The sequence below is a fragment of the Eptesicus fuscus genome, chromosome 17, assembly GCF_027574615.1.
Source record: "Eptesicus fuscus isolate TK198812 chromosome 17, DD_ASM_mEF_20220401, whole genome shotgun sequence".
Classification (NCBI taxonomy): domain Eukaryota; kingdom Metazoa; phylum Chordata; class Mammalia; order Chiroptera; family Vespertilionidae; genus Eptesicus; species Eptesicus fuscus.
The window spans coordinates 45269040-45296714 of NC_072489.1; the positions used below are offsets into that span (position 1 = coordinate 45269040).

The window sequence follows — 27675 nt, forward strand, 5'->3', positions numbered from 1 at the left end:
AAGGAAACGAAGGCTCAGGGAGATTAAATAATCTGTCCAATGTCACACGGCTGTGGCGGACTCTACCATGCCTGTGACTACTGCACCATATCACATCCTAATCCAAAACCGCAGAGAGCCAAACAAATCCACAAGGGTTATCACTATTAGGTTAACACCCACTTTTTTAAAATATATTTTTATTGACTTTTTACAGAGAGGGAGAGGGATAGTTAGAAACATCGATGAGAAAGAAACATTGATCAGCTACCTTCTGCACGCCCCCCACTGGGGATCGAGCCTGCAACCAAGGTACATGCCCTCAACCGGAATCAAACCCGGGACCTTTCAGTCCACGGCCCGATGCTCTATCCACTGAGCCAAACCGGTCAGGGCATTAACACCCAATTTTACAGTAATAGTATTAAGGCTGGGAACGTATTAGAGGACAGCTTTTGAAAAATCCTGCTGCTCAGGCTGACTTGCATGAGTCTGCTTACTTTCCAGGGTTCACCTTGACTGATGTTAGGGGCACGTGGGTGGGGCAGAGGTCACCCTTTAAGGTTCTGGGGCACAGGGAGGATCTGTCTGCTCAGGGGGAGCTGCAGTCACCATGCTGGCCTGGGTACCAGGGGGTCTCTCCCAGAAACTCTAGGAACCAAAGGGTATCTGAGCCCCATGAGTAAATCCCAAATGTCCCATGTAGAGTCTCGTCTGGGACTGCAGCTTCCGTTCCGTGGGATTTCCTACTCCCTGACTTGCGCTCCCATGGGCGGGAGCAGCCAGGCCACCCCATGGCCCCCCTGCCTCTGTCAACCAAGCACTCCCAGTGACGAAATGTCTATCCTCTCTGTCTCTGTTCCTTCCAGGAATCTAGACTGGAAATGCCTGTTTCTCTACTCATGTCCTTATTAGAGGTTAAATCACTTATCCGATAACACTGACAGATCTGTATTGCCCATCCCCACATACCTGGACAGGTAACGTTTCCACGCAAACAAACAGAAGGGAGATTGACATTTGCTCTTGGGGTATTAAAACCAGGCCTAAGGTTCCTTACCCAACTACAATGTTTACATTATCCTCTCCTTAAGGCCCAGAGGATGAACTCAAGGACTGCTCCAGCTTCCTCCGAGCCCCTCCTCGAGTCCTCCCTTGTTTTCTTCCAGTCCCTCCTCCATCTTCACCCTATTCTGGGTCACAACTTTTTCCTGGAATCGGGTCCTCCAGGCTAGCCTGCACCAGCCTGGTTCTCGCAGCCCAGCCTCACAGCCTTCCTCGCACTTCCTCCGAGGCCTCCACTGAAGCTAGAAGTAATATTTCTAGAGCCAGTGTCCTCTCTGCCCGTGCAAACCCACAGGAGAACCCTACCTACCAGCTCACCCTATATGGGTTGAGGAAGCAGAAGAGGATGGGAGTTAGGAGGATGGTCAAATCCCAGTTCTGCCACTTACTAGTTGTGTCACCGTGGGTGAGTGACTAACCTTTCTGATTCCGTTTCCTTATCTGTGAGGTAGGAGAAACATGATCTGTTGTGGGAGTGAAATGAGGTCTGGCACAGAAGAGGCACTGGAGAAAAATTTACCAAGTTATTGTTAGTATATGTGAGGATCTATGAGACCGTTTTACACTAAAATCTAAGTATTCTTGGACCCTTCAGCCTGACCATAACGACTTCTCAAGGATAAAAGATGGTCTTTTCTGATAGGTAACAATCCAATAGCTTGTCACACACACACACACACACACACACACACACACACACACACACACACAAACTCGCATCTCCAAACATACAACACACACACACACACAAACTCGCATCTCCAAACATACCACACACACACACAACATACCACACAAACACACACACATAAATACCCCCAAAACACACATTCATAAACACCACACCCAAACACCTGCTAACACACATGCATACACCACACATCCTCAGTACACATGTATTCCAGTCACACACACCTCAGATCCAAACACAACACATAAACATACCTGCCTCCAAACACATACACACACTCCTTCTTTTCTCCCTTTATTTTCTTAAAGATGTGTTTTGCCATCTATAAGGACACCCAGTCTTGCCACAATTTCAAACATTGTCACAAGAAGCTTTAAGGTTAATAATGTCCAACTCCCTGCCCGGCTGGTGCTGCTCAGTGGTTGAGCGTCGACCTATGAACCAGGAGGTCACAGTTTGATTCCTAGTCAGGGCACATGCCCAGGTTGAGGGTTTGATCCCCATATAGGGAGCGTGCAGGAGGCAGCTGATCAATGTTTCATTTTCATCATTGATGATTCTATCTCTCTTTCCTCTCCCTTCCTCTCTGAAATCAATAAAAAATATACATATTTAAAAAACACACACAAATAATGTCCAACTCCATGCCAACTAGCCTGATTACAGCAGGTACAACTAGCCAGAAACAGATAAGAATTTTACGTCAAACATATGTCTTCCTGCCCCTGGACACAGATGCCAACAGCCTCCAGCCTCCGATTCCTCACACATTTACACTGCTCCTCCCAGCCTGATCTGTGAGGATAAAGATACTATATTTCTGTTTATCTATAAGGCCCTTGTTTGCTTATCTCTTTCCTGGGGCAAGTCTATATAAGGTCAGATTCCCACGGTTCCAAGGAGCAGCTTCTCTTGGTCCTGTTTGCATGACTGACTCCTTCTCTGATGAGCCCCTAGAAGCCGTTGTATTGATCAAGTATTCTTTAGCCCGGTCCACTCCGACTCACTCTGGAAATTGCCCTCTTCTTACCCAAAATGACCTGTATCAAACAAGGTTCTTTTCTAACTCCTCTATAACAAGAGCCCCAGAAATCTAGAGATTCGGCATGGCCTGGCCATTGAGTCACCGACAAAGGTTTTCAGTCCCAGCTCTACCACCTGCTAGCAGAAGTTTGCTATCATGATCTGGGTTTGTCCCAAGCAGACCCTGAGATGAGGGTTGGGGTGTAGGCTATTTACTAGGGAGCTGGTTCCAGGAAGTCTGAGTGAGGAAGAATAGAAAGTCAAACCAAGAACGGATAAAAGCTGGTAAAGGGTGTATTAATGGGCAGGTTACCTCTGTGGACATCTGCGGCTCAGTCTTGCTGGGAATCGATCCACTGAGGTACTGGCTAGAACTCACCTCAGAATCCTCCCACTAGAGAAAGGGTTTCTGGGACAAAACTTCTATCCCCCCACCCCCGACACACACACCAACTTTTTGAGGGCAACCCCGGGGAGGCCAACTCACCTCCACCTCTCCCCCTTCTTCAGGTGCACCTACTGAGGCAGACCAAGCTCCCATAGTGCCATGAGGCTGGAGAAAACCCTCACATAGAGAGATGAGGTGGGGAAAGGGGTGAGAACAAGGAAACTTGGGGGGCGGGGGTAGGTCCCTGGGCTAGAAACCGCTGCAGGTGAACTCAGGTAATCCCTGATATGGAGCAGGGCATCCATCATCTCCTCCACGCTTAGAGAAGTCATGTGCTTCTCCAAACCTTTCCTCATTTGTCAAACAGGCAGGAGACCCATGTCACTTCCTGGAGGGTCCCTCAGAGACAGAGATAACATTTGTGAGTGTCGGCTGAGGAAGCTGACACTGCCGATACCAGCAGGAGGTACCAACCATCTGCTGCAATAAACACCCGAGGTGCTCACCACGGGAGAGAAAAGAGTGTCTGTCATTCAAGGCTCCCAGCCAGGAAGTAAGGCTGGAGCCCACCGACCATCCTCCGGGCCCCCTTGTCAAGCCTCACGGCTGTTTAAATGACCACTGACGGACAGTGGCTGCTGGCTGCTCTGTGCTGTCTCGAGTTCTCGCAGTGACCCTGCATGGAAGTCATGGGCTCAAGTAGCTGAGGGAACTGAGCTGGGAGGATTACTCAGCTAGGGACCGGTGCAGCCGTCATGTCTAAATGTCTAAATCTTTACACTCCCTCTAGAACATGCCACGAGCTCCGTCACAAACACCACCTCAAACACCACGGGGTGAGAGGGCCTCTCAAGGGTTCTAAATATACATCCCTCAGGCCCCAGAGGCTCTGGCTGATCCACCTGGTGTGCGGGCTCAGATAACAACAGTAACACTTAGGGAGCACCAACCCTGCCCCACACATTGTCATACATGTTTTTATCATCATTATCTAATGCAATCCTCCCAGCAGTCCTAGGAGGAAGGTACTGTTTTTACAGAGATTAAGTGATTGGCTCAAGGCCACACAAAGATCTTGGGGTCGATTTCCAGTCAAGGGCATGTACCTGGGTTGCAAGTTTGAGCCCTTGTACTCTCACCTCCATCAGGGCAAGTGCGGAAGGCACCCAATGGATATGTCTCTCACACGGATGTCTCTCTTTCTCTCTCTCCTCTTCCTTCTTTCCCTCCTCCTCCCTCCCTCCCTACCTCCTTTCCATGATAAAAAAATCAATGGAAAAAATATCCTTGAGTGAGAATTAAAAAAAAAAAAAAAGGCCAGCATGGCTCAGTGGTTGAACATCGACCTATGAACCAAGATGTCAGGGTTTGATTCCGGGTTTGGGGCACATGCCCGGGTTGCAGGCTCAATCCCCCAGTGGGGGGCGTGCAGGAGGCAGCCGATCAATGATTCTCTCTCATCATTGATGTTTCTATCTTTCTCTCCTTCTCCCTTCCTCTCGGAAATCAATAAAAATAAAAAAGTCCACACAGAAATAAATGGTAGAGTTGAAATTTGTATGTAGGCAATCTGGTTCCAGAGCCCCTGCTGTAAACTACTTTGCTACCTCCCCCTATAAAGTGCAGGCTCCATTCTCTTCACTATCAGAGGGCTACATTCCCAAACGTTGGGAATAGAACTGCCACTGGCCTCTTTCCTTGGACAAGAATTGACAAAGGCAGCATGGAGGGGCGGAGACAGCATGCCCAGCCACCTCTCCTATAGGGCCAGGCTCCTAGGGGGACAGGACAAACACTCTGTCCTGGGTGAGGGTCACTTCACTGAGGCAGGAGGGGAGATGCTGTCAGTGGCATCTGGTACTGTGGCCCGACACAATAAGGGTCAAGGGCTTTTGTTTTGTTTTGTTTTGTTTTTAGATTAATGACTTTTCAGTCTGGATGCTCTAATGGAGGTTCTCAGTACAATCATTCCAAAAGGGAGGGTAAATGCAAAGAACAGTCAGAGATAACTAGAGTTTCCCTGTGTATGAAGCCAGGGAGAAGCCAGAGCGAGCTGGCCCACAGGGAGGTTGTGAAGATCATAAGGAAGAACACCTTGGGCTCACACATCAGCAGAGATAACTGGTCGACCCTCCAGGGGATCTGCCCACCAGCTAAAGGAAGTCCTGGCCGCAGGCAGACACAGCCTTCTTTCCATTGATCATATCAGCAGAACCACGGCCAAGGAGAACAGAAATCTAGCTCTCCTTTTTTGTGCCTCCATCCTGCCATATAACCAGTTCTACCACCACCTCGGCCCGTTTAAGTGGAGGTTCTGATCACAGGCTAGAATCAAAGCCAAGCAAATTAGCTCAGCCACACAGACCCAAAAGTCAGGTTAGGGGAAGAGTCATCCTGTCACCTATCAGATATGCACCCAAGAGTCTTTCTTTCTTTCTTTCTTTCTTTCTTTCTTTCTTTCTTTCTTTCTTTCTTTCTTTCTTTCTTTCTTTTTTAAATAGATCTTATTGATTTCAGAGAGGAAGGGAGAGGGAGAGACAGAAACATCAATGATGAGAGAGAATCATTGATTGGCTGCCTCCTGCACACCCCCTTACTGGCCCCAACCCAGGCATGTGCCCTTGACCGGAATTGAACCAGGGACCCTTCAGTCCACAGGCCGACATTCTAGCCACTGAACCAAGCCAGCTAGGGCCATGAATGATTCTTCAGGGGATGTTCCACCAAGGAGAGCACAAACTACCGCATTCATTGAGCTCTCACTCTGTGCCTGGCATTGTCCCCACTTAGTCCTCACCACCAGCCTGGGAGATGCTTTTGTTATCCCCGCTGTAGAGATGAGAAAACTGAGGCGTGGAGAGCTTCAGCATCTCCCCCAAGGTCACAACGCTCCTGAGTGGCATAACTAGGATTCAACCCGGGCAGTCTGGCTTCAATGACTCGACTGTGGCTCCACTGTGGCACTGGTCTTAGTCCTCAGGACATACTGTGATACAGATACCATTACCTGATTTTACCCAGAAGGAAACTAAGGCTCAGAGTTAAGCTGCCTTCCCAGAGCCAACAGTTCAGTGGCAGAGCCAGGATGTCGAACTTTGGAGCCTGAGCTCGTGACCACCAAGAGGGCCTGCGGGGCAGAAGGGGACAGTGCCAGTGGGTGGTCAACAGGCCAGCGCTGCCTGGCAGTGGGCATGCCAGCTGGCCAACAAGGCAGGCTCTGTAGGGCAAAGCCGAAGGGCCCCCAACACCCCAAGCCATTAAGCCTTAAAGTGGCAGGACAAGCAAGTGCCAGGGGCAGTTGACAGGCTGGCAGCAGACGGAGACTATGTAGCCAACAGCTGCTGTTTATTTTGGGGTACAGGGAGAGGGGAAGGATTGGCTGGGACCCACCTCATTCCAACAATAAGCTGAGCAAGGCAGGGTGAGGAGGGTACCCCCTCCCTCCCAGCTAAAGCAACAGCCCCGGCCACCTGCTGTGCTTTGCTGCGGAGTTGAATGGTCTAGGTGTCAGAGACATCTTGCCAGACACTCTAATCTGGGCCCTACAACCAACAAACACACTGTCCCCCGCCCCCCACCCCCAGCCCAGCCCCATGTGCAGGATTTGTAAATGGCCTAGGAAGACAACCGACACAGCCAACCCACCCCCTGTGGTGTCAGGTTCCAGGAACAAATGGTTTTTCCTGCCACAGGAACAAAGAAGGGCTGCTCCTGTCTGCCACCCTGCCACCCTGCCCGGGTCCCCTGACTCTGACGCTTGTGGTGGACACCTAATGGCAGCGTCCTGCACACAAGGCCTACAAACCGCCAGCCTGGGCGATGGCAAGGCTGGTCGCAGGATCCCCTGGAAGGCCAGGAAGCAAAGAGCTCACTGCCTGGCTCTGACCCCCTCCTCCTAGCTTACGATTTTTGAGAAATTAACTTCTCTGTGTGTCTCCGTTTTCTCTCCAGGAAAGACCGTAACAGTGCTTTTTTCATAGGGTTATTTTGAGGATTAAATGAATAAAGTGCTTAGAAGAGTGGCTGACAGATAATTAGTGCTGCTATTATTATTTTTTAAATATATATATATATTTTTAATTTTATTGTTTAAAGTATTACACATAGTAGTACATATATCTCCTTTTTTTCCCCCATTGACCTTCCCCCAGCCTCCTCTACTCCCTGTCGCATGCCCTCATCCCCCCCCCCCCCCCCCGCATTGATTTCAGAGAGAAAGGGAGGGAGGGAGGGAGGGAGGGAGAGAGAGAGAGACAGAGAGAGAGAGAGAGAGAGAGAGAGAGAGGTGAGAGAAAATCATTGATCGGCTGCCTCCTGCACGCCCCACCACTGGAGAGCCCCTACAACCCTGGCATGTGCCCTGACCAGGAATCGAACCATGACCGCCTGGTTCATAGGTTGATGCTCAACCCCTGAGCCATGCTGGCGGGACAGCCTGTTATTATTATTACCACCACCATCACTTCACCTGCAAGGTTCCTGCTCACTGTGAACACTGGAAGACAGTTTTCCTGAATATTACACATAGAGTTGAGTTTCCCGGGCTAGCCCATGTGGTAGAGACATCTGGTCCTTGGTGCTATAATTCCATCTCCTCAATGGATGAGAAAGGTTTTGGTGGACTGACCTGAGAATCTTAACACCATTTACAATATTCTATCTATGGGAATATATATTTTAAATTTCAAAAAGCCAATTTCCATAACTGTAAGTTAAAAGATGTGGTTCTTTTAAAAATAAATAAGAATGGGATAGGAGGAAGGGGCTTTAATAGAATAAAGCGTTCATTCATGGATTTATTCCACTGATGAAGGACCCAGGTGATCTGGACCTTCTGCTAGTGTGGGGGAGGGGTGTTAAAGATGAAAAGCTGGGGTCGCTGCCTTTGCAGAAGCTCACCACCCTCTGGCTCCCAGCTGGAGGAACTGCTTTCAGCACGGTGCCTTGCACACAGCAGGTACAAAACCAACGTTCGCTTAGTGACATTCCCTAACATGTACACTGTGTTTGGGGTCCTGGAGTTCCTATCTATGCGGCTCTGGTCCAGCCAGCATGACTCAGTGGTTGAGCATCGACCTATGAACCAGGAGGTCACAGTTCGATTCTGGTCAGGGCACATGCCCGGGTTAGGGTTGTGGGCTCGATCCCCAGTGTGGGGCATGCAGGAGGCAGCTGATCAATGATTCCCTCTCATTATTGATGTTTCCCCCGCCTCATATTCTCCCTTCCTCTCTGAAAGCAATATATATATATATATATATATATATATATATATATATATATATATATATATATATATATAGTGGCTCTAGACAAGATTTCAAAGGCAATAAAAATTCAAATCCCAAAATAGAGGCCAGACGTTGCCAGGGGTCCATTCTCAGTAAGAGAGGTTTGATATCTTATCGCTACCACCAGCTCCAACCACATCACATGTTAATGGAGGGGCCTGGAGGGAAGGTCAGAGTAGGCAGATGAGCCGAGGTTTAATCCAGACCCTTGAAGTTTTATCTGGAAACACACACACACACACACACACACACACACACACACACACACACACACGATGCACTTCCTAGCCCCTGAGATAAAGCCATCTACATTCTCCCGAGGGAAGGCCCACTGCACATTCCCTCTGGGTCCCCTCCCTTTTTAAGCCCAGGGCAGTGCTCTCAGCATTCTATACCCCTGCAGAGCCACTAACCAGGGCCGTGACCCCCACGGGTGCCCTCAGCAGAGGAAGAAATACAGACACAGAGGCCAGAGTCTGATAGTGCAGAGAGAGTAGAGAAGGCACAGCTAGTCTGACATGTGTGGATGCTTCCAGCTGGAGGCAGGGGGAAAAAAGAGAACCCCCAACCTCAGCACATGGGGAGGTGGGGGGCAATCCATCAGATCTCCAGGGAGCACAGTGGAACCAGCACAGGCTTTGGTGCTGCAGAGATCTGGGTTCAAACCCTGGCTCTCGACATTGACTGCCGTGTGACAGAGGGCACGATGCTGCACCTCTCTGAGCCTTGGTTTCCTTGTCTACAAAGCAGGGACAATGGGCTAAGGTTGCTGTGGGGATTAGAGGGGACAGTGAGTGAGAAGCCCTGCCCTGGTGCCTGCTCCTACCGGGGGTTCCACTCACATTCCCTGACTCAGTTCCCCACTTCCCCTGCCCGGGAGCCGCCACGTCCAGCAATCATGGGGAGAATGAGGCTGCTTTTCTTGGGATGCCAATGAGTGATGACTAATAGAAACAATCCAGGCTTGAGTTCAAGTTCAGACATTGTTCTACTATAGTCCTTAACTCTGTGAGAAAAGGATCCGTTTGCCAATCCACTAGGGCTTAGCGCTCCAGAAAACCCTGGGCAGCCACCTCTGGAACCCCTGCCTTTACTGATAAGAGACGGTGTCCCTTCCAGGGGCCAGGCACAGTGCTGAGAGCTCCATGAGTCAATTCCAGCCCAGGGGGCAGAATTCAGGAAAGAGTCTCTCTCTCTCTCTCTCTCTCTCTCTCTCTCTCTCTCTCTCTCTCTCTCTCTCTCAGAGCCCCACTGCCAGCACCATGCCAGGCCAGCCAGGCCTCCCTCTCTGTTGTTACAAAGAAATTCTCCCACACAGGCAAGTCCCTTAAAATAGCCCTTTGGGTCTGGGCCATCAGGAAACGGAATAAAGCTGGGTCGGGATGGGGCCTACCATGAAAGAGTTTACAAAGCAGCCACTTCAAACGACTGGGACAATCCCTTCACGCTCAGAACCCTTAGGTGGGCGAAAGCAGCAAGGCAGGCTTTCTCAATAAAGAGCATTATCCCACAGGAGGACAACACGTGGGGCAGGCAGAAGCGCCCCCTGCCCCAGAGCAGACCTGGAGAGGGACCAAGGGTATAAGGTACAGAGACAGTGTGAAACAGGCATAGGCTGGGGGCGAGGGGGAGGGGTAAGGGGGGGACATACCTGGCTTTGTACTTGACTAACCATGCACCCTAAACTTTCTGAACCTCAGTCTCCGTATGAGTAAAATGGGGTTAAAATGCATACCTTCAGGGCTGTGTCGAGATCAGAGATTATAAATAATCTGGCACAAAATAGGAATGCAATATGCGGTAGCTGTATGAGGATGGTGCTCATGTAAAACAGGTCAAAGTCTCCTTAATTACCTTGAACGAGAATATTCCTGGGACCACTCCGTGACAGGTGAAAGTACAGACCTACCCACACCCACGAAATCCCTTACCCCCCACCTGTTACATCCCACCTGGTAGGCTACCGGCATCAGGTAATACCCCCACCTCTTGATAAGAGATCTGATAAGAGTGATCGATTTCTGCCAGTTCTGAAGTTCCCAATCCAGAGGTCCCAGAGGCAGGTCGGAGAGCCCCACACATTCCCCTGCATAATTTAGGCTGCACGGACACACACAAAGGAAGGGGTTCTGCCCCCACCCCACCACGCACCTCCACCCACCCAGGCTTCCTCACCAGCCGAAGGAAATGACAGCAAAGGGCCAGAGAAGCAGCCCCGTGGAGGGACAGAAAGCACAGCTGTTTCCCCTTGGCTAACGCAGCGGCCAGGACGTCACTTCCTCCCCTCAGGTAACATCAGGGAGAGAAGGGACTGGAAATAGCTCTGTCTCTTCCCATTCACAAAAATGACAGGCTTGGAAAGAAGCAGAGTGTAATTCCCAGGGTGGTTTTCTGGAAGCCACCTTCACTGAAGGCCTAAAGTGATCCTGAGTCAACCCTGGCTGCAAGGCTTCTCAGGAGGACAGCTCCTCTTTGTAAAGCAACCCCTTCCCCAAATGCTTAAGAAAACTGACTGAGGCCTGGCCAGGTGGCTCAGTTGGTTGGAACGTCGTCCCATATACCAAATGGTGTGGATTCTATTCCCAATCAGGGCACATACCTAGGTTGCAGGTTTAATCCCTGGTCAGAGTGTGTATAGAAGGCAACTGATCAATGTTCTCTCTCTCTCTCTCTCTCTCTCTCTCTCTCTCTCTCTCTCTCTCTCTCTCTCTCTCTCCCCCCCCCTATCCCTTTCTCTCTAAAATAAATAAGTAAATCATTGGGTGAAGATTTTTAAAATATTGAAAAAAAAGAAAAAAGAAACCAGATTGAAGGACCTAGGAACCCTTCACACAGCTATTTCCTCTGGGCTCAGCACTTTCCAAAGCATCTTTCGTACCCACCCTCCCCTCTGTAAGGCAGGACAGAAAGGAAGCACTCAGCCCATTTTCTAGATGGGCAAATGGAGATCTAGATGGGGAAAGTGACATGTGGAAGGTTTCATGGCTTGACAAGCCAACCAGCCAGGCCTCAGATGGAATTTCCTTGGGGTCCAGTCTCCCCAGGTGTATCAAGCATTAAAGGGGCTGTGAGGTCTCTGTGGGGACAGGGCAGGCCCCTCTTTACACGCAGCTTATTGGCTGCGTGGCGTTTGGCAATTCACTTAAGCTCTGTGGGTCTCTGTGTCCTGGGCTGTACAATGTGGATGCCAGCAGTAAATACACATTTCGAGGGCAATTTTGAATGGTTCCATAAAGCTCTTAGCATGGAGAAAGCATTCAGAAATGTTAGCTTTTCTTTTTTTAAGAGAGAGAGGAAGGGGGGGGGGGCGGAGAGAGAGAGAGAGAGAGAGAGAGAGAGAGAGAGAGAGACTGATTTGGTGTTCCACTTATTTATGCATTCATTGGTTGATTCTTATATGTGCCCTGATTGGGGATCGAACCCACAACCTCGGCGTATCAGGTCGATGCTCTAACCCAGTGGTCGGCAAACTGCGGCTCGTGAGCCGCGATTTGCCGCTCTGTTGACTAATGAGTTTGCTGACCACTGGGATAGGGGCTTATCACAAGGAACAACAACAGCCTGTAATTATTGGAATCGAGAGTGTAGGTCAGTGGTCGGCAAACTCATTAGTCAACAGAGCGGCAAACTGTGGCTTGTGAGCCGCAGTTTGCCAACCACTGCTCTAACCAACTGAGCTACACAGCCAGGGCAACTGCTATTATTTTTATTATTAAGTTTTCCCTAAAGAATCAGGCTTACTGGAATATACGGGAGTGTGGTGGAGGTTAAATACATGGAGAGGTAGTTGAAGCATTGTACTTGAAAGTGAAACAAGTTCAGAGAGATGCTGAAGGAGAAGGCAACATTGGCAGGACTGTTTCAGGAAACAGGGAGACTTCAAAGATCCTGGGCCCCCAGAAAGCTGTTTAGTATCAGCCTCCAGACCCTTCAAGGATCGGGGTTTCCTCTCTCTTGCCCTGGGGTGCTGCAGTGGCCAGCCGTGTATGGGAATGTGGATGGAAAATACTCCACTGTGACATCCTGCGGCTGCATCGGGCCCTGCCAACCAAGGCCCTCCATTGGTGAGGCCCAAAGCAGCCATGCCTCGCTCCTTGCCACTCCCTCTCCTCCTCCTCCTCCTCCTCCTCCTCCACCCTCCCTCTGCAAGACCTCTGGGGTGCAATCAACTTTTATGAGGCAGCCTGACCCCTCAGAGTAAGAACTATAAACAGAGAGGGCCTGGGCTCTGGCCTGCCAACTAGAGTCCCCAACGCAGAACTAGAAAAAGGTTCTAGTTCTTGCCTAGCTCTGTTCCGACCAATGGCTGCAGGAAAGCCCTAGAGCCAGCTTTGGAACCCACCAGGAGGACCCCATCATGACCATCAGCTCCCCTTCCCGCAATCCGTAGGAGAAAAGAAAGGTTCAGAGGTGTCTACACCATAAACTGAATTCCCTCAGCTCGTAAGAGGCTCTCAGAAGCGAGCCTGACCTTTTGCTTTCCTTGTGTGATCCACCCCTGCTTTTCCCTTTCTTGGAATTCCCTTCCCCTCTTTTTCTCTCCTAAATCCTACTCTTCACCATCCACATCCTAATGACTCCTCAAGGCCCATCAAGCCTGCTTTCTCTAGCCAATCTTCCCTCTTCTGAACTTAACCATTACTATGGCAAATACCTATATGTGCTTAATTTGTACCACGTACTGTTCTAAACTCATCACGCTTATTAACTCACTTTATCTTCACCACAACCCTATGAGTGAGGTTCTATTTCCCCCTCATTTTTTGTTTTGTTTGTTTGTTTACAGATAAGGAAACTGAGGCACAGAGATACTAGGTATACCAGTTAATAATGCGTATTTTTTTCAATAGATGGAGTTACACGTATGTTGGTATATATGCGATTTGATATGTATGCTATTTTGTTGTATTGACAGCAAGCTTCAAAACTTCATATGTCAAATTTGCCGAAGATGTTAACATCATATTTTTACGGTTAAAAATGTCGAATTTCGTGCCAAAAAAAAGAGAGCATTTGCGGGAAATTTTAATTCATTACTTTATTTTGAAGAAAAGTGCTGCTGAAAGTTATCATATACTTCGGGAAGCTTATGGTGAACATGCTCCATCTCAAGATACTTGTGAACACTGGTTTAAAAGCTTTAAAAGTGATGATTTCTACGTAAAAGACAAAGAACGTCCAGGTCAACTGAAAAATTTTGAAGACCAACAATTACAAGCATTATTGGATGAAGATGCGTGTCAAACTCAAAAACAACTTGCAGAAAGATTAAACGTTGCTCAGCAAACAATTTCTGATGGTTTACAAGCAATGGGAAAGATTTTAAAGGAAGGAAAATGGGTGTCACATCAACTGAACAAAAGACAAATGGAAAACTGAAAAGTCATCAGTAAAATGTTGCTTCAACAGCACGAAAGAAAGTCTTTTTTGCATCGAATTGTGACTGGTGATGAAAAGTGGATTTATTTTGAGAATCCCAAATGCACAAAATCATGGGTTGATCCAGGTCAACCATCAACAACAACTGCAAGGCCAAATCACTTCAGAAAGAAGACAATGCTCTGCGTTTGGTGGGATCAGGAAGGTGTGGTGTAGTATGAGCTTCTAAAACCAGGTGAAACCGTTAATACTGATCACTACCGACAACAAATAATCCATTTGAACCACACTTTGATTGTAAAATGATCAGAATGGGCCAGAAGACACAGCAAAGTAATTTTGCTTCATGATAACGCACCATCACACACTTCAAAACCAGTTAAAGACACGTTACAAGATCTTGCCTGGGAAGTAGTAATCCACCCGCCGTATTCACCAGACCTTGCTCCTTCAGATTACCACTTGTTCCGATCCATGGCACACACCCTTTCTGAGCAGCACTTCAAAACATACGAAGAAGTGGAAAATCGGGTCTCGGAATGGTTTGCCTCAAAACAAGAAAAGTTCTATTCGGACAGTATCCACAAATTACCTGAAAGATGGGGGAACTGTGTAGCTAGCGATGGACATTACTTTGAATAAAGCACTTTTGATGTTTCTCTTGAAATTAAAATGTTCTCTTTGATTACAAAATCCGCATTATTAACCGGTGCACCTAGTGTAAGTAACATGCACTGGGGCCCATGGCAGTAAACGGTGGAGACGGGATTCCAGCCCAGGGACACGAGCGCCTAGGTGCTCTCTGACAACGCAGACTTCCGGGTGCCCATCACCTCAGGGGGTGCTGCCTGGACTCCTCGGGTATGTCCATGCCCCTCTCTCCCTGACCCAGCTCAAACAGGGCAGAAAGCGACGAGTTCACAGACGTGGGTGTCAGAGACCAGAGTGAGGATCCCAGCTGTACTGAATTCCTCTGAGTGAGAGTCGCATAAGCTCTCTGGGCCTCAATTGCCACATGAGTAAAGTGGAAATAAAACGCCTACCTCATGTGTTGTTACACAGTTCCAATAAGATCCCCTCTAAAAGATGCCCTACTCTCTTCACTCTGCATCTTATCCTCGCTGGGCTCAGCTCAGCACCTTTGCTGATGTGGTAACTTGCCTGGAGGTTACTCGGGGGCATGAGGGGCCTTCTGGTGGCTCACCCTCCCGCCTTCCTGTCCTCCTGTCCAGGCCCCTGACTGCTCTCTCCATTCACCTACCTTCCTATGACTGACTCCACTAACGGCAGCAACTGCAAGAAATCACACGTAGCTCTGGGAATCCACCTCCTGAAACGCTAGTTACCCTACTGGACGCTTCCATTATTTTTGGCAATTGCCATAGCAGAGTAAACCTCTGGCTTTGGCTCAGGACCTAGTTCCAAAGCCAGAATCTCCTCCTCATTTCCCACACACACCCCTTGCCCTTCCTGTTCCCTGGATCCCTGTCCTAATCCATTATCCCTTTCCTGGATTCTCAGAACTCAAGACGAGTAAGTGTAACTACCGTATGTATAATGCTATTATTTGTTTTATTCTGTTTAATCAAGAGGCAAAAGAGAACAAAGTTGCCTATTAGACTTTTTCTGGCCAAGAAATAGCCTGGTCGGTGACTCAGGCTGAGGAAATTAGAAGGCAATTTCCAAGGGACTGCTGTGCAAACCCCAAATCAGAAGCCCTAACACAACACTCCTCTAATTCAGAGCCTCCACTGGCCATTAACCCACGCTGGGCCCGGAATATCTCTCTGGAAAAATGCAGCAGTTGGCACTTATATTTCTGGAGCTGGATCCAGTCTCCTATGACATCAAATACGTTTATTTTTCCCTTCTCTTCCCGTTTGCCTGCCACCACACACAGTGATTCCAATCCTGATTTGCCCTCCCCCACCCCCCAAAACCTCACTCAGCTCTAAAAAGGGCTATGACAAATGGCTGGTTGTGCGCCCCATTCCAACGGCCGTGAAGGATGTGGTTGGTTGTTCATAAGCAGGGAGCCTTGTCAGACCTGTGAATCACCCCTAGATCATTTCCCTCCTTGGAGAAAGGAGAAGAAACTATTCTCGTGTGTGAGAGAGAGAGAAAGCAGGCAAGAGGGGCTAACCCACGTGTGGCGCTGACCTTGGGCTAGGATCCTATTTGACCTTGCCTTTCCCTGGAGCACCCCTCTACCAGTCCCCCTCCCACTCCCACAACCCATGTTCCTTCCCAACTTACAGGAAGGCATCCAGGTCTGAACAGCTGCTCCTTGCTTATGTGTTTCTCTTGCATGTTGGGTGTTTTCCATGGGGCATGTAGCCCAGTTTCCCATCGGACTCTGAACAGCTGGGCCTTCTTTTTTGCCTCAGTCTTTCCTTTTCTCTCAGCTTCACCTATCAGGTCCCAAACGCACTTCGTTGTTTTGGTGATCAGGAACAACGGATGGAAACTAGTGTCTGCCGAGTGCTCACGATGGGGGCCAGGTGGAAGCTTTACCCCAGATTATCTCAGGTCAATTTCCCCAAAGCTCTGTGAGGTGACAGGTGAGGAAGCGGCAGCCCAGAGTGGCTGGCCCCAGGTTGGGTGGCTAGGACAGTGGTCGGCAAACCGCGGCTCGCGAGCCACATGCGGCTCTTTGGCCCCTTGCGTGTGGCTCTTCCACAAAATACCACGGCCTGGGCGGGTCTATTTTGAAGAAGTGGCGTTAGAAGAAGTTTTAAGTTTAAAAAATTTGGCTCTCAAAAGACATTTCAATCGTTGTACTGTTGATATTTGGCTCTGTTGACTCATGAGTTTGCCGACCACTGGGCTAGGAAGAGCCAGAGGCGGGATTCAAACCCTGATCTGCCCAACACCACTCATTCCCTAATGGAACTGGCCCTGAGAAGACCCTTTCCATGCTGCAGCTGCACATCCTTCCTCCCATGGGGCTGGACCCACAGTCAAAGGGCTTAGAGAAAAACTGAAGGGCTGAGAAATGAACAGGTCTGGGGCCAGTTCCTAAAAATGTAGCTCCCAGGACCAAGACAAAAACCTGTAATGATCTAAACACACAGGAGAGTAACTTATTTCCACAGGGTCAATCTTTCACTTATCACCTCGGGTATCACTGGGGACCTGACATCACCCTGGCTTTGGTCCACGCCCCGTGCCTCACAGTGACCTCCTGCCACAGCACGAGGTGAGGTCCCACCCAGGGAGGCAGTCCTCAAGTACCGCCCTGCACTGCTCTCTCCCTGCTGTGCAGGCCTGAGGCTGCTCTCCAAAGCCAGACTCCAGATGAGGGGGAGGGCCCCGTGGTAGGTTCGTTTCCTCCTTTGGAGGTAAACTGACCTGAGTTTACCCAGATCTGTCTGAACTAACTAAGAGACCCTGAGCAATCTCTAACTTCTCCACGACTCAGTTAACCCATCTGTATAAAGGCATCAAAGAACCAACCCCATGTTAGGGTACAGGCAATGGATGGTAGGAATCACATGAAATCACGCATGTTAAGTGTTTGGCACCAGGAACGGTAAATGCTAACACTGCTGTTATTTGCATTCCCTAAAGAGTCCTGTAGAGGCTCAGAACATCCACGCCTGGTATTTGTCTGAATTAAACAATCAGGAAAGGAAATGGCAGTGAAAGCACAACGCCTCCCACATCCAAACAAATAACGTCTTGTTTGTTTTAGATAAACAAGCTTCTCTCCACCTCCACGTGTCCTGACATACACCTGCACATACATGAGCGCAAAGAATTCTGTGGACCTGGCCCCATATCCTTGTGGCAAACCTGCAAAGGAAGACATCTGCAGTTTGCACCTGGCATCATCAGGGTCATTTTAAACACAAGTGGTCTGGGCCAGAGCCAGGTGACCTAAGGTCTCCCCAGTGGCCACTCATATAAGCTAAGGGAGGAGCCCGACTCCAAGCCAGGGAGCCTGGCCTAAGCAGCAGCTGCCCACCCTCCCCTCACCCCACCCCGAGCAGGGGCTTGGCAGAGAGGAAGGAAGCCATGGACTGACAGCACCGTCCAAACGACGGAGGCCACATGCCCGCCTTTCGTAAACAGACCCAAAGCACAAGACCCTCCGCTGTCCAGGCAGCTCCCCCTCATTCTTGGGGAAGAGCACACCCTTTGCTGGATGTCCTGAGAGAACCTCTGCATTGTGTTCCCAGCATCTAGAGCAGGGGTCCTCAAACTACGGCCCGCGGGCCACATGCGGCCCGCCGAGGACATTGATCCGGCCCGCCGGGTGTTTTTGCCGCCGCTGCCTTGTCCTGCTTAGCAGCCGACTTCGCAGTGTGCATAGGAATTTGCATAGTTTTTTTTTTTTTAAACTATAGTCCGGCCCTCCCACGGTCTGAGGGACAGTGAACTGACCCCCTGTTTAAAAAGTTTGAGGACCCCTGATCTAGAGCCAGCAGAGCCCCTCCTGCTTGGACCCCAGGCCTCTCCACAGCTCCCTCCAGCCGCTACTATGCACATCCCAGAAAACCTCTCTGCTCTGCAATTTGCCAAAACACAAACTCACGACTTCCCCATCATGGAGGACAGGTGGGAAGAAGGCATGCTTCTCCAGGGCAGGGGCTTCCCGAACACAGGCGACTTGGACACAGGGTGTCCTGCCAGCTACCCACACCGGACTGCCTTACCCAGCACACTTCACCTTCCGGTGTGTGGTGTCCACCGTGCAAGGGCCAAGACATGCTAAACTTCAGAGACACAGCCCCCACGCCCCAACCTGCTCCTCCTGCTGTGGTGGACCCCACCTACACTTTCTATTGCTGGGCACCCTCTCCTTAGACACTATGCGTGTATGCCCCAAATGTGTTAGGGATCTCTGGCTACCACCAGGTATTTGTCTTCCTGGTCAGCCCCAACTAAACGTAGGATACTTCAACGAACGAAACCCACCCCGCAGGCCAAAGGCCAGTTAGACCCAGGTGCTGGGACTAGCTATGTTGCAAGTGACTTGACTCCTTCTGGTTCTCAGTTTCCTCATCTGTAAAATGACGGGGTTGAGCCAGATGAGTCCTGGGGTCCCTGCCAGCTCCGCCATGTCACACATGTAACACTTTCTCCTTGAACTGTTTTCCACAACGTTCGTTCATGGCTCTATATGACCCCATCTGTTCAGTGACCTCATTCCCTGCCCCAAACATAATGTCGGTTTTTTTACATGGGAAGCAGAGATGTCCTGGAAAACAGTTTGTCTGTAAAAAGGGAGGAAATGATCATTTCAAGGGATCTGGACAAGACTTCTTTTGTATTTTTTACATAAAACAAGTTATTATCAATCTTAAAACCCCAAATCTTTCTCCCCTTTTTTTTTTTTGCCAGACCATTAATAGCTGGTTTTCAAAAGTGCTTTCTTAGTCAGAATCTCACCAAAAATAAGCTTCCATTTAATGACTGCTTGTTATGTGCCAGGAACTGGGCTAAGTGCTTTGCATGGATGATCTCATTTAATTCTCCCAGCAACCCTATGAAGTAGACCATTATTACCCTCACTTTAAAAGTGAGGAAACTGAGGCCCACAGAAGTTAAGGAACTTGCCCAACGTTCCTCAGGGCCCTAGCACTTAACTACCTCTCAACACTCGGCAGTGGGTCCCTGGTCGCTTTAGCGACACTTCTGGCCGGTTGCCAGTATGTCCTACATCTATAACGATGGACACCATTTGTCAGATTAGTAAGATTTGATGTTTTACCTAAAACCCAGAGTTGGAAAAGCACCTGTCTGGGTCTCAGCGTAGAGAGTGCAATCTGTGGAAAGCAGTGCCGACCTTAACTGGAGACTAGAAAAAAAGAACCCCTAAAACTTAGCCTGTAACATCTGAGGGGAAAAATTAGGGAGGCTGACGATAATAAGCGCTGGGATGTGTAAATGGACATCTGTCCCTGGAATGGGATGACCACTTGGTGACCCAAGTCCTCCAAAAAGAGCTTTCTTGAAAAGCAGGGGAAGTCGTTTGCTGAGCCTAATAAAGCAAAAGAAACAACTCTAGGACCACGTCAAGAAATGTTCCCCCACAGGCACCCACCTCTCTGTCTGGTCAGGAGCCAGCCCCCAAGATTGCACAGATTGCACTCTCTTCCCCAACAGGAGCCCAGCCGAATGGGCTCCTATACAAAACCCAAAGTTCAGAGCTATTTGCGATAAAGGCAGAAAGAGTCCCCTGAGGCTAACATTAGCATAAACCCCAGTTCCCTTCCAACAAGGGAAATAAAAGGCATTTCAGAGATCAGTGTGCAGTCTAGGGCAGCAACCAACAGCCTGTTCTAATTGTTAAAATTAATGCTTTGGGCAGTCTGAATGCCCCTCTAAGTGTCTAATTTGAAAATAAGATGCAGTCCCTCTGCTTTGGATGCCCGGCTGTCTGTTTCTTCTGTCTCAAGGACAGGAGCTCAGGCTGCTCGGCCGGGCGTCCCCAGGCGGCAAGGATGCCGAGCTCACAGCCTAAGGTGCGAAGGATGGGACGGACAGGCCTGGCTGAGAGGAAAGGCGGCCGCGTCACACAGACTCCCCCCAAGCTTGGCTCCATCCACCTTGGCCCTTTCTCATGAAGTTGGGGGAAGAAAGGGGGGAGGGGCAGCCGTTCCTCGGAAACCACAGCAAACATCAGCCTCCTCGTGTCTGGGGCTGGAGCATCACTGGAGAGGAAATGAACCCAGTCCAAGGGTCACGTCCAGAGGAGGGATAAAAGGGAAAAGCCACAATTCTCCTCGCACCTACGGACACAATGACTTAACGAAGGAAATCCAAGGGCGGAGGGCGGAGGTGGGACAGGGGGCGCAGCGGCTTCCCTCTTGACCCCAACCCAGGCCTGGGGAGGCAGAGACCGGAGCGAACGTGGGGGGAGGGGGGTCCGAGCGCGTGGCTTCCTTCCCCCAGGGCCAGCCTCGGAAAGCATCCTGGTCTGCGTTGCGCGGGGGATCCGCGCCCCCCGGGAGGGCCGGGGAGATGCTCTTTCCCAGTAGAGCTTCCCGGCGAGGATCTGACCAACGTTTCCCCCACCAGCCACCACCGCTCGGGCGGGGGGATGACTTCACCGCGGTAACAGACCAGGGCACCGCTGGCCGACTCCAACGCCAAAAAAAAGAGAACGCGGGGCTGGGGGAGGCAGCGAGTGGAGGAGGCGAGGAAAGCTCCCCTGGAGATCGCGGCCCTGCAAAGAAACTCCACGGCGAGGCTGCCCTGTGCGCACTTGGCTCCGGGACTAGCAGCGGGAGGGGCGAGGGGCCGCCCGGGGGTCCCTGGCCAGCCCCCCCCCCCCCCCGGCAGAGGCGTTGGGGCGGTACTCACATAGTGCTTGGAGGGGTTCCTCCGCTTCTCCACGTCCACCACGGTGGCGTCCTGCACGCAGTAGGCGAGCATCTTCCCCCCCACAAAGCGAGTGGCGCCCCCCGGCGGCGTCACCTTCTCATCCCGGCCGGGCTCCGGCTCCTTCTGCTCCCCGAGTCCCTGCGGCCACCCGCCGCTTCGTCCCGGCCGCCGCTGCCCGGGCTCCCAGCGCCTGCAGGTATGGCACCGGGGCGCTGCGGGTCCCGGAGGGCACGCGGGCTCCGTGCGCCCCGGGCGGCTCCCCTCGGGCCTGCCGCGCTCCCTGCGCTCCCGCGCCGCCGCCGCCGCCGCCGCCGCTCTCCGGCTCGCCCGCCCGCTCTCTCCGCCGCCCGGTGGGTCCGGCGGGAACTGGCGGAGCAGAGGAGGGGCGGGGGTGTGTCCCGCCGGCGGGGACGGGGCGGGGACCCCGGAGCCCGCTGTCAGCGCGCTGGGGAGGGACAGGCGGCGCCCCTTCGCCGCGCTCCGGCTCCGGGGGGCTCGGCGCTGGCGGAGGCTGTGGGCGCAGGAGGCGGAGGCCGGGCCAGGCAGGCAGGGAAGGGAGGGGAGGGGAGGGGAGACAAGAGGGGAAGCGCGCGGGGAGGGGCTCCGGGCCCGGGGGAGGGGCTCGGGGCGGCGGGGAGGGGGCTGCAGCCCTGCCGGAGAGGCCGGGCGGGCCGGCCCGCCCCCGCCGAGCCCAGAGCGCGGTCGGCGGCCTGGCGCGGCCCTGGGCCACTTCTCGGGGGGCCCTGAAACTCTGGGTGGCTTCCGAGGGAGGAGCGGGGGGAGGGAAGCCAGCTCGCCCCCACCCAGGCTCTGCGTCTTGGAGCGGATTTTTGTCTTTTTGTCCCTACCTTTCCTTGCCCCTCTCACTCCTCTCCCCCAGATCTCTTTAATGAAAAGTAGTTTATGACCCTGCTGTTACTGCCCAGGCCCCCCAGGAAGAAACGGGAATGGGAAAGGGGCCGGCACTAAATCCTTCGAGCCTGAGCCTCTTTTGATAAACCACCTGCCCCCCTGCGGGTCACAAAGGATGAATTCTCCCCGGAAAGGGGATCGATCCGCTGCCTAAGTCGCCCATCGATCTGGGCCTCTGTAACTAACCTGTGACATCATTTACCAGGGAGGTTACAAGACTCGGCTTAACACCACTGCCTTAAGCCCTGGGCTCCCCTGGGGGAGGCGGGAAGAAGGGAGGACACAATGGTGGGAGATTTCACTGGGTTGGGGGCCAGCTCATCATTGGCCCCAGGCTCTGGCTTTCCCACCATCTCTCCCTCTTGCACGGAAAACTGACTTTCCACGCCACTGGTCTGTCCCTGAACCAAGAGCACAATTACTATTTAATTACCCTACCTCATATATTCCAACATTTTTTCCCATTCTAGTTTCAAATATATTTAAAGATGTAGTGTTTTCACAATGAATCTTACTGCTTCGCTATCACAAAAAAGCTTTGTGACTATGGACCAAGGTGAAATATCTGAAATGGAGGTGAAATGTTTTATGACTTTATTGTATTAATATTTTCTTCTTTGCCCTGTCAGAACCCATGTACCAATCTAAGACTTTATTCACGCATTTGCCTGGGTCAGAGTACCCCACTATTCCTCCAGTCTTCTTGGGGAAGGATGCTAGAACCCTGAGCAATGCCACTATCTAAATATTTGACCTTGAATAAATATTGAAAGCCATCTTAATGTTCTCATTTGTAAAATGTGGGTGCTGAACTAGATGGTCTTTTATTTTATTTTTATTTTTAAAATATTTTTGTATTGATTTCAGAGAGGAAGGGAAAGGAAGAGATAGAAATATCAATGATGAGAGAGAATCATTGATCAGCTGCCTCCTGCATGCCCCACACTGGGGATCAAGCCCACAACCTGGGCATGTGCCCTGACCAGGAATCGACTGTGACCTCCTGGTTCATAGGTTGTTGCTCAACCATTGAGCCATATGGGTTGGGAGTAGATGGCCTTTTAAAATTCCTTCCTACATACACTCTAAGTTCTTAGCAGTAGTTAATCGTATGGAGATACTTTGAGTTCTTTGTTTTTCCTAATTAGCATGCATAGATTTTGGCACTTTAAAAAAATAAGTTTTTAAAATTTGTTCTCTAAAATTCTAGAATTTTAGGATTGATTGAGACACTTGTACTATGCTTATTTACAAGGCATTTAGGGACAGAAGAGAGTGAGAGAATTCAATTAATGTTTGTGGAACTGAAAACTGAATCCCATTGACAGATGCTTATCCCTTCCCTCAAAGAGAGTCCAGTTGAGAAACCAGGACAGCAGGGGAGCATGGTCCTCTCTCCCCCAGATCTCTTGTGCGTAGGGTCACGTTCAGGTCCCCATCAGAAGCAGGAGGGTGAGTGGGAGACCACTGACGCGTGCTGGGGAGGGACAGGCGGCGCCCCTTATTAGACTTTATCTAATAAAATGTGCCTTAGGACTCAAGGAAATGGAAGCCTGAAGTAATCCAGGAGAGCTTCATGGAGCACGCTGTCCCTGTGCTGGAGCCTGGGGGATGGGCAGAGTATGGAGCACCTTGGAATACTCTGCCTCCTCTGAACTCTTCCGGGCCAGCAGCACTTGCCTTGAGCTGCTTGGACATGTGCAGATTTGTGCACGACACACTTCATTTCCTCTGAAAGCACCTCGTGCAGAGGGACTGGCTTTAAGTGATCTTGTACTTCTTTGTACTCCTCATGTAGCCAGGCACACTAACTCATACACAGTAGTAGTCACTCTATAATAATCTGTTAAATGAATGATCAGTGGAAGAAGAAAAGCTGGAGCGAGGAGACCTGACATGTGTAACCTGAAGCCTGAACCAGCTGGCGACAGGCAGAGGGCCAGGAGGCCAGTGTCCACCTGGGGGAAAGATCAGGGAAGAGGGTGAGGCACAGAGAAGGAAATAAGGAGAAGGAGGGGCATGGGGGTTCCAGACTATAAGGGATCTTGACATTAGGTACAGCTTCTCTATCAGAGAAGATGATAAAAAAAAAACACAACCACACCGAAACCGGTTTGGCTCAGTGGATAGAGAAAAGGGTCCCAGGTTCGATTCCGGTCAAGACATGTACCTTGGTTGCGGGCACATCCCCAGGGGGTGTGCAAGAGGCAGCTGATTGTTTCTCTCTCATCGATGTTTCTAACTCTCTACCTCTCTCTTCCTCTCTGTAAAAAATTAAAATATATTTAAAAAACAAAACAAAACACACAACCATTGTAGCTCAATGGATAGAGCGTCGGCCTGCAGACCAAAGGGTCCCGGGTTTGATTCCAGTCAAGGGCACATACCTTGGTTGCAGACTCCTCCCTGGCTTGGGCCCTGGTCAGGTCTCATGCAGGAGGCAACCAAACAATGTTTCTCACATCGAATTTTCTCTGTCTTTCCCTCTCTCCTCCATTCTCCCTAAAAATCAGTGGAAAAATATCCTCGGGTGAGGATTAACAACAAAAAACAAACCAAAACAACCCCATTGTAGATACCGGAGCAGGAGTCCTGGTGAAAGGTGATCTGGCAACGACGCTCAGTGATGAAAAAGGAGACGTCAAGGCATCAAGCCCACAGCGAGGCCTGTTGGCAGGTCCGGGGTAGACCCAGGATAGGCCCTCAGCACTGAGCTCCCCTTACAGAAAGGGCTTCTGAGGATGAATCAAGACAGCCTGTGGGTTCAGGGTAAAGGGATTCATAATGGCACTCAGGGACTCTTCCTCTGTGGACCACAAAGCATCCTGAAAATGCGAATTAAGCCTGAGAAGCTCCTGATGAGGGGAGTTTGTGTTCAACTGTTAGAGGGAAGGAAGAGAAGGGGCTTGGCTTGGGAGTCAGAGCAGTCAACTCACTGAATAGGCATCAGTGGTTTAACCACTCACCCTCCTGCTTGTGATGGGGACCTGAACGTGACCCTACACACAAGAGATCTGGAGGAGAGAGGAAGTTCCATGCTACCCTGCTGTCCTAGTGACTCAGTGCTCACCTACAAGGTGATGGCCTTCTCCCAGCCTAAGAAACCCCAGACTACCTGACATCTCCTAAATTCAGGGTCTTTTTAAAAAATATATTTTTTAAATTGATTTCAGAGAAGAAGAAAGAGAGATATAGAAACATCAATGATGAAAATTATTGATCAGCTGCCTCCTGCATGCTTCCCACTGGGGATCGAGCCTGCAATGGGGGCAGGTGCCCTGACTGGGAATTGAACTGTGACCTCCTGGTTCATAGGTCGATGCTCAAGCACTGAGCCACACCAGACGGGCTAAATTCAGGGTCTTAGAGCACAACTGGAGTGCTTCCAACTCTCCCTGAGCTCCAAAATTACCTCAATTGGAAGGAGCAACTGAGTGCCAGCCCTCACCCTAACCCCATGGTGCCAAGGTCTCTGGGGATTCATTGGGCAGAAGTTATTTATACCTGTGGGAAGAAATCTCTTTTCCTTCCTGGAGCTGTCTGCCCAAGAGGGTTTAAGTATAAAATGATATAGGCTCTCCCTTCTTTCTGGTTACATTTCAACCTCTTTCCTCTCACCCCCACAGTGCCTTAGGCATTCCTTGCTGTTCTATACACATGTACTGAGTGCCTGCCTCACATGTGCCTGGCGTGCCCCAGAAATGATTGAGACCTGCTGAAGGCTCCTTGGAGACCAGATTTTGTTTCATTCGTTCAATACCCCAGCATGCCTGGCACATAGTAGGTACACTGGGTGGTCCGTGTTGAAACCATCTGCTCAAGGAGCTAGTAGTGCTGGGTAAACCCCTATTTTGCTATCCCCATCTATGAACTGGGGATAACTCCAATCTAAGGACCTTGTGTGAATTCAAGTGACAATATACTAGTATAATCATAAAAATACCAACAAAACAAAAAAAAAGGAAAAAGGGAAAGAGGACTCAAAATAAAGATAAATATGGACTGATACATGAAAATCTAATTTTTTTTTTCCAAAAACATAATTGTAGGATGCTTAAAACCAAAGAATTTTCTAACTGGAAGGAACCAAAGAAGTGCTTTCTTCCCCTAAATTTACAGAGAAGCGAACTGAGGCCAAGAGAAACTAAGCAAGTTGCCCTATGCCAGGCAGAGAGGTAGTCCCAGACCAGTCATCCTTCTCCCACACCATTCTTATGAGCCTAGACACAGGCGAGAAGAGTTCATTTAAAGAGCACGCTGTGCACACTTACGAACACCTGCAGATCCAGACATTGCTCTTCCTTGAACTCGGGGTCCCTCATTCCAATTCTCCATTTACACAAGCATCACACACTCCCTGGATCCCCATCAAGGTCAAACAGTCCTCGAGGGCAGGGACTGTATGTGTCTCCAGGGAAGTCTGTGCACAAGCAAATCCTATTAGCTCCTCATATGCAGAGGCCGCCTGCCTCCTCTCCCATGTAGTTTCCATGACCACCCCCAAGAAGATACACAGGAAAACACTGAAAACAGTTAATGCTTAACAGAGGCACAGTATACTAGTAATTCTCTCTTTCTCCTTAGAAAATGTATGGCAATTGCAATTCATTCATTTGGTTACTAACCATACATTGCCTTAGCTCAGCCACTACTGTAGTAAACCCTTGTTTACATCTTTTATTATTCTTAAACTTTGCTATGCTTAGGCTGTACCTTCTAAACCAGTAAGAAGCCAGTGAGGGTCTTGAGGACTGTGAACTTGGACTCTGGCACCACGTTTTCCCTCCCGCCCCCACTATCAAAGCAACTTGACCACCTACCACACACCCTACTCAGCACACCCTGTATAAGTCTTTATATATAAAAAGACTCAATAAATGATTGTCTTTTTTAAATTTCTGGGATCTCAACAGACATTGGTAGACGCTGCTGAGGAAAGTGAGGTCTATGCAGATTTGAACAGAGTTTTGGAGAAGGACTTGCCCAACCTGGGTTCTAGTCCTGCTCAACAACAACTCAGCCTTGTAACCTTGAAGTCACTTCTCATATCTGGGTCTCTGGTGATCTTTCTGGTCCCTTCCATCCCCTAGCATGGAGGATAACTCTTATGTAAAGTGAGGTCTAACTGGATATTACCCAGTGATGTGCAAATTTGAGTGAAATTTGGGGCCCCCTCCTGGCCAAAGTGGTTTTAGCATCTTTTAACTCTAGCAGGTGGCTCAGGCTATATCCCTGGCTGACCTCTGGCAGAGACAAGTAGGAGGGCCTGGCACAGATAACCTGCCAATCTACAGACTATAAGCAGTCCAGGGCCGCCTTCTTCTTCTTCTTCTTCTTCTTCTCCTTCTCCTTCTTCCATTCTTCTTCCTCCTCTTCCCCTCCTCCTCCTCCCCCTCCTCTTTCTTTTTCTTCTCTCTCTCTCTCTCTCTCTCTCTCTCTCTCTCTCTCTCTCTCTCTCTCTCTCTCATCAGCCCCAACAGACATATGTATGGGAGGTGTCATGAGGATGGCCCCTCCTAGATTTGGGGTAGACAGGCCAACTTCCATTCTCTCCAGTAAGGAGTAAATTGCTAGCCAGACTTCTGTCCTTGGTTGCTAGGGAATGAGACCAGGAT

The 27675-nt window shown here is 50.1% G+C and overlaps 1 protein-coding gene across 1 annotated transcript in view; it reads right to left on the reverse strand.

The window, feature by feature from the left end:
* Positions 1 to 21493, reverse strand: part of SH3PXD2A (SH3 and PX domains 2A) — a 222551-nt gene extending 201058 nt beyond the window's left edge. Inside the window, exon 1 of the mRNA XM_028149383.2 lies at positions 21128 to 21493. Within this exon, the coding sequence (XP_028005184.2) occupies positions 21128 to 21199 (72 nt within the window). The 5' untranslated portion in view covers positions 21200 to 21493. The remainder of the gene's footprint in view (positions 1 to 21127) is intronic.
* Positions 21494 to 27675: the final 6182 nt, after the last annotated feature.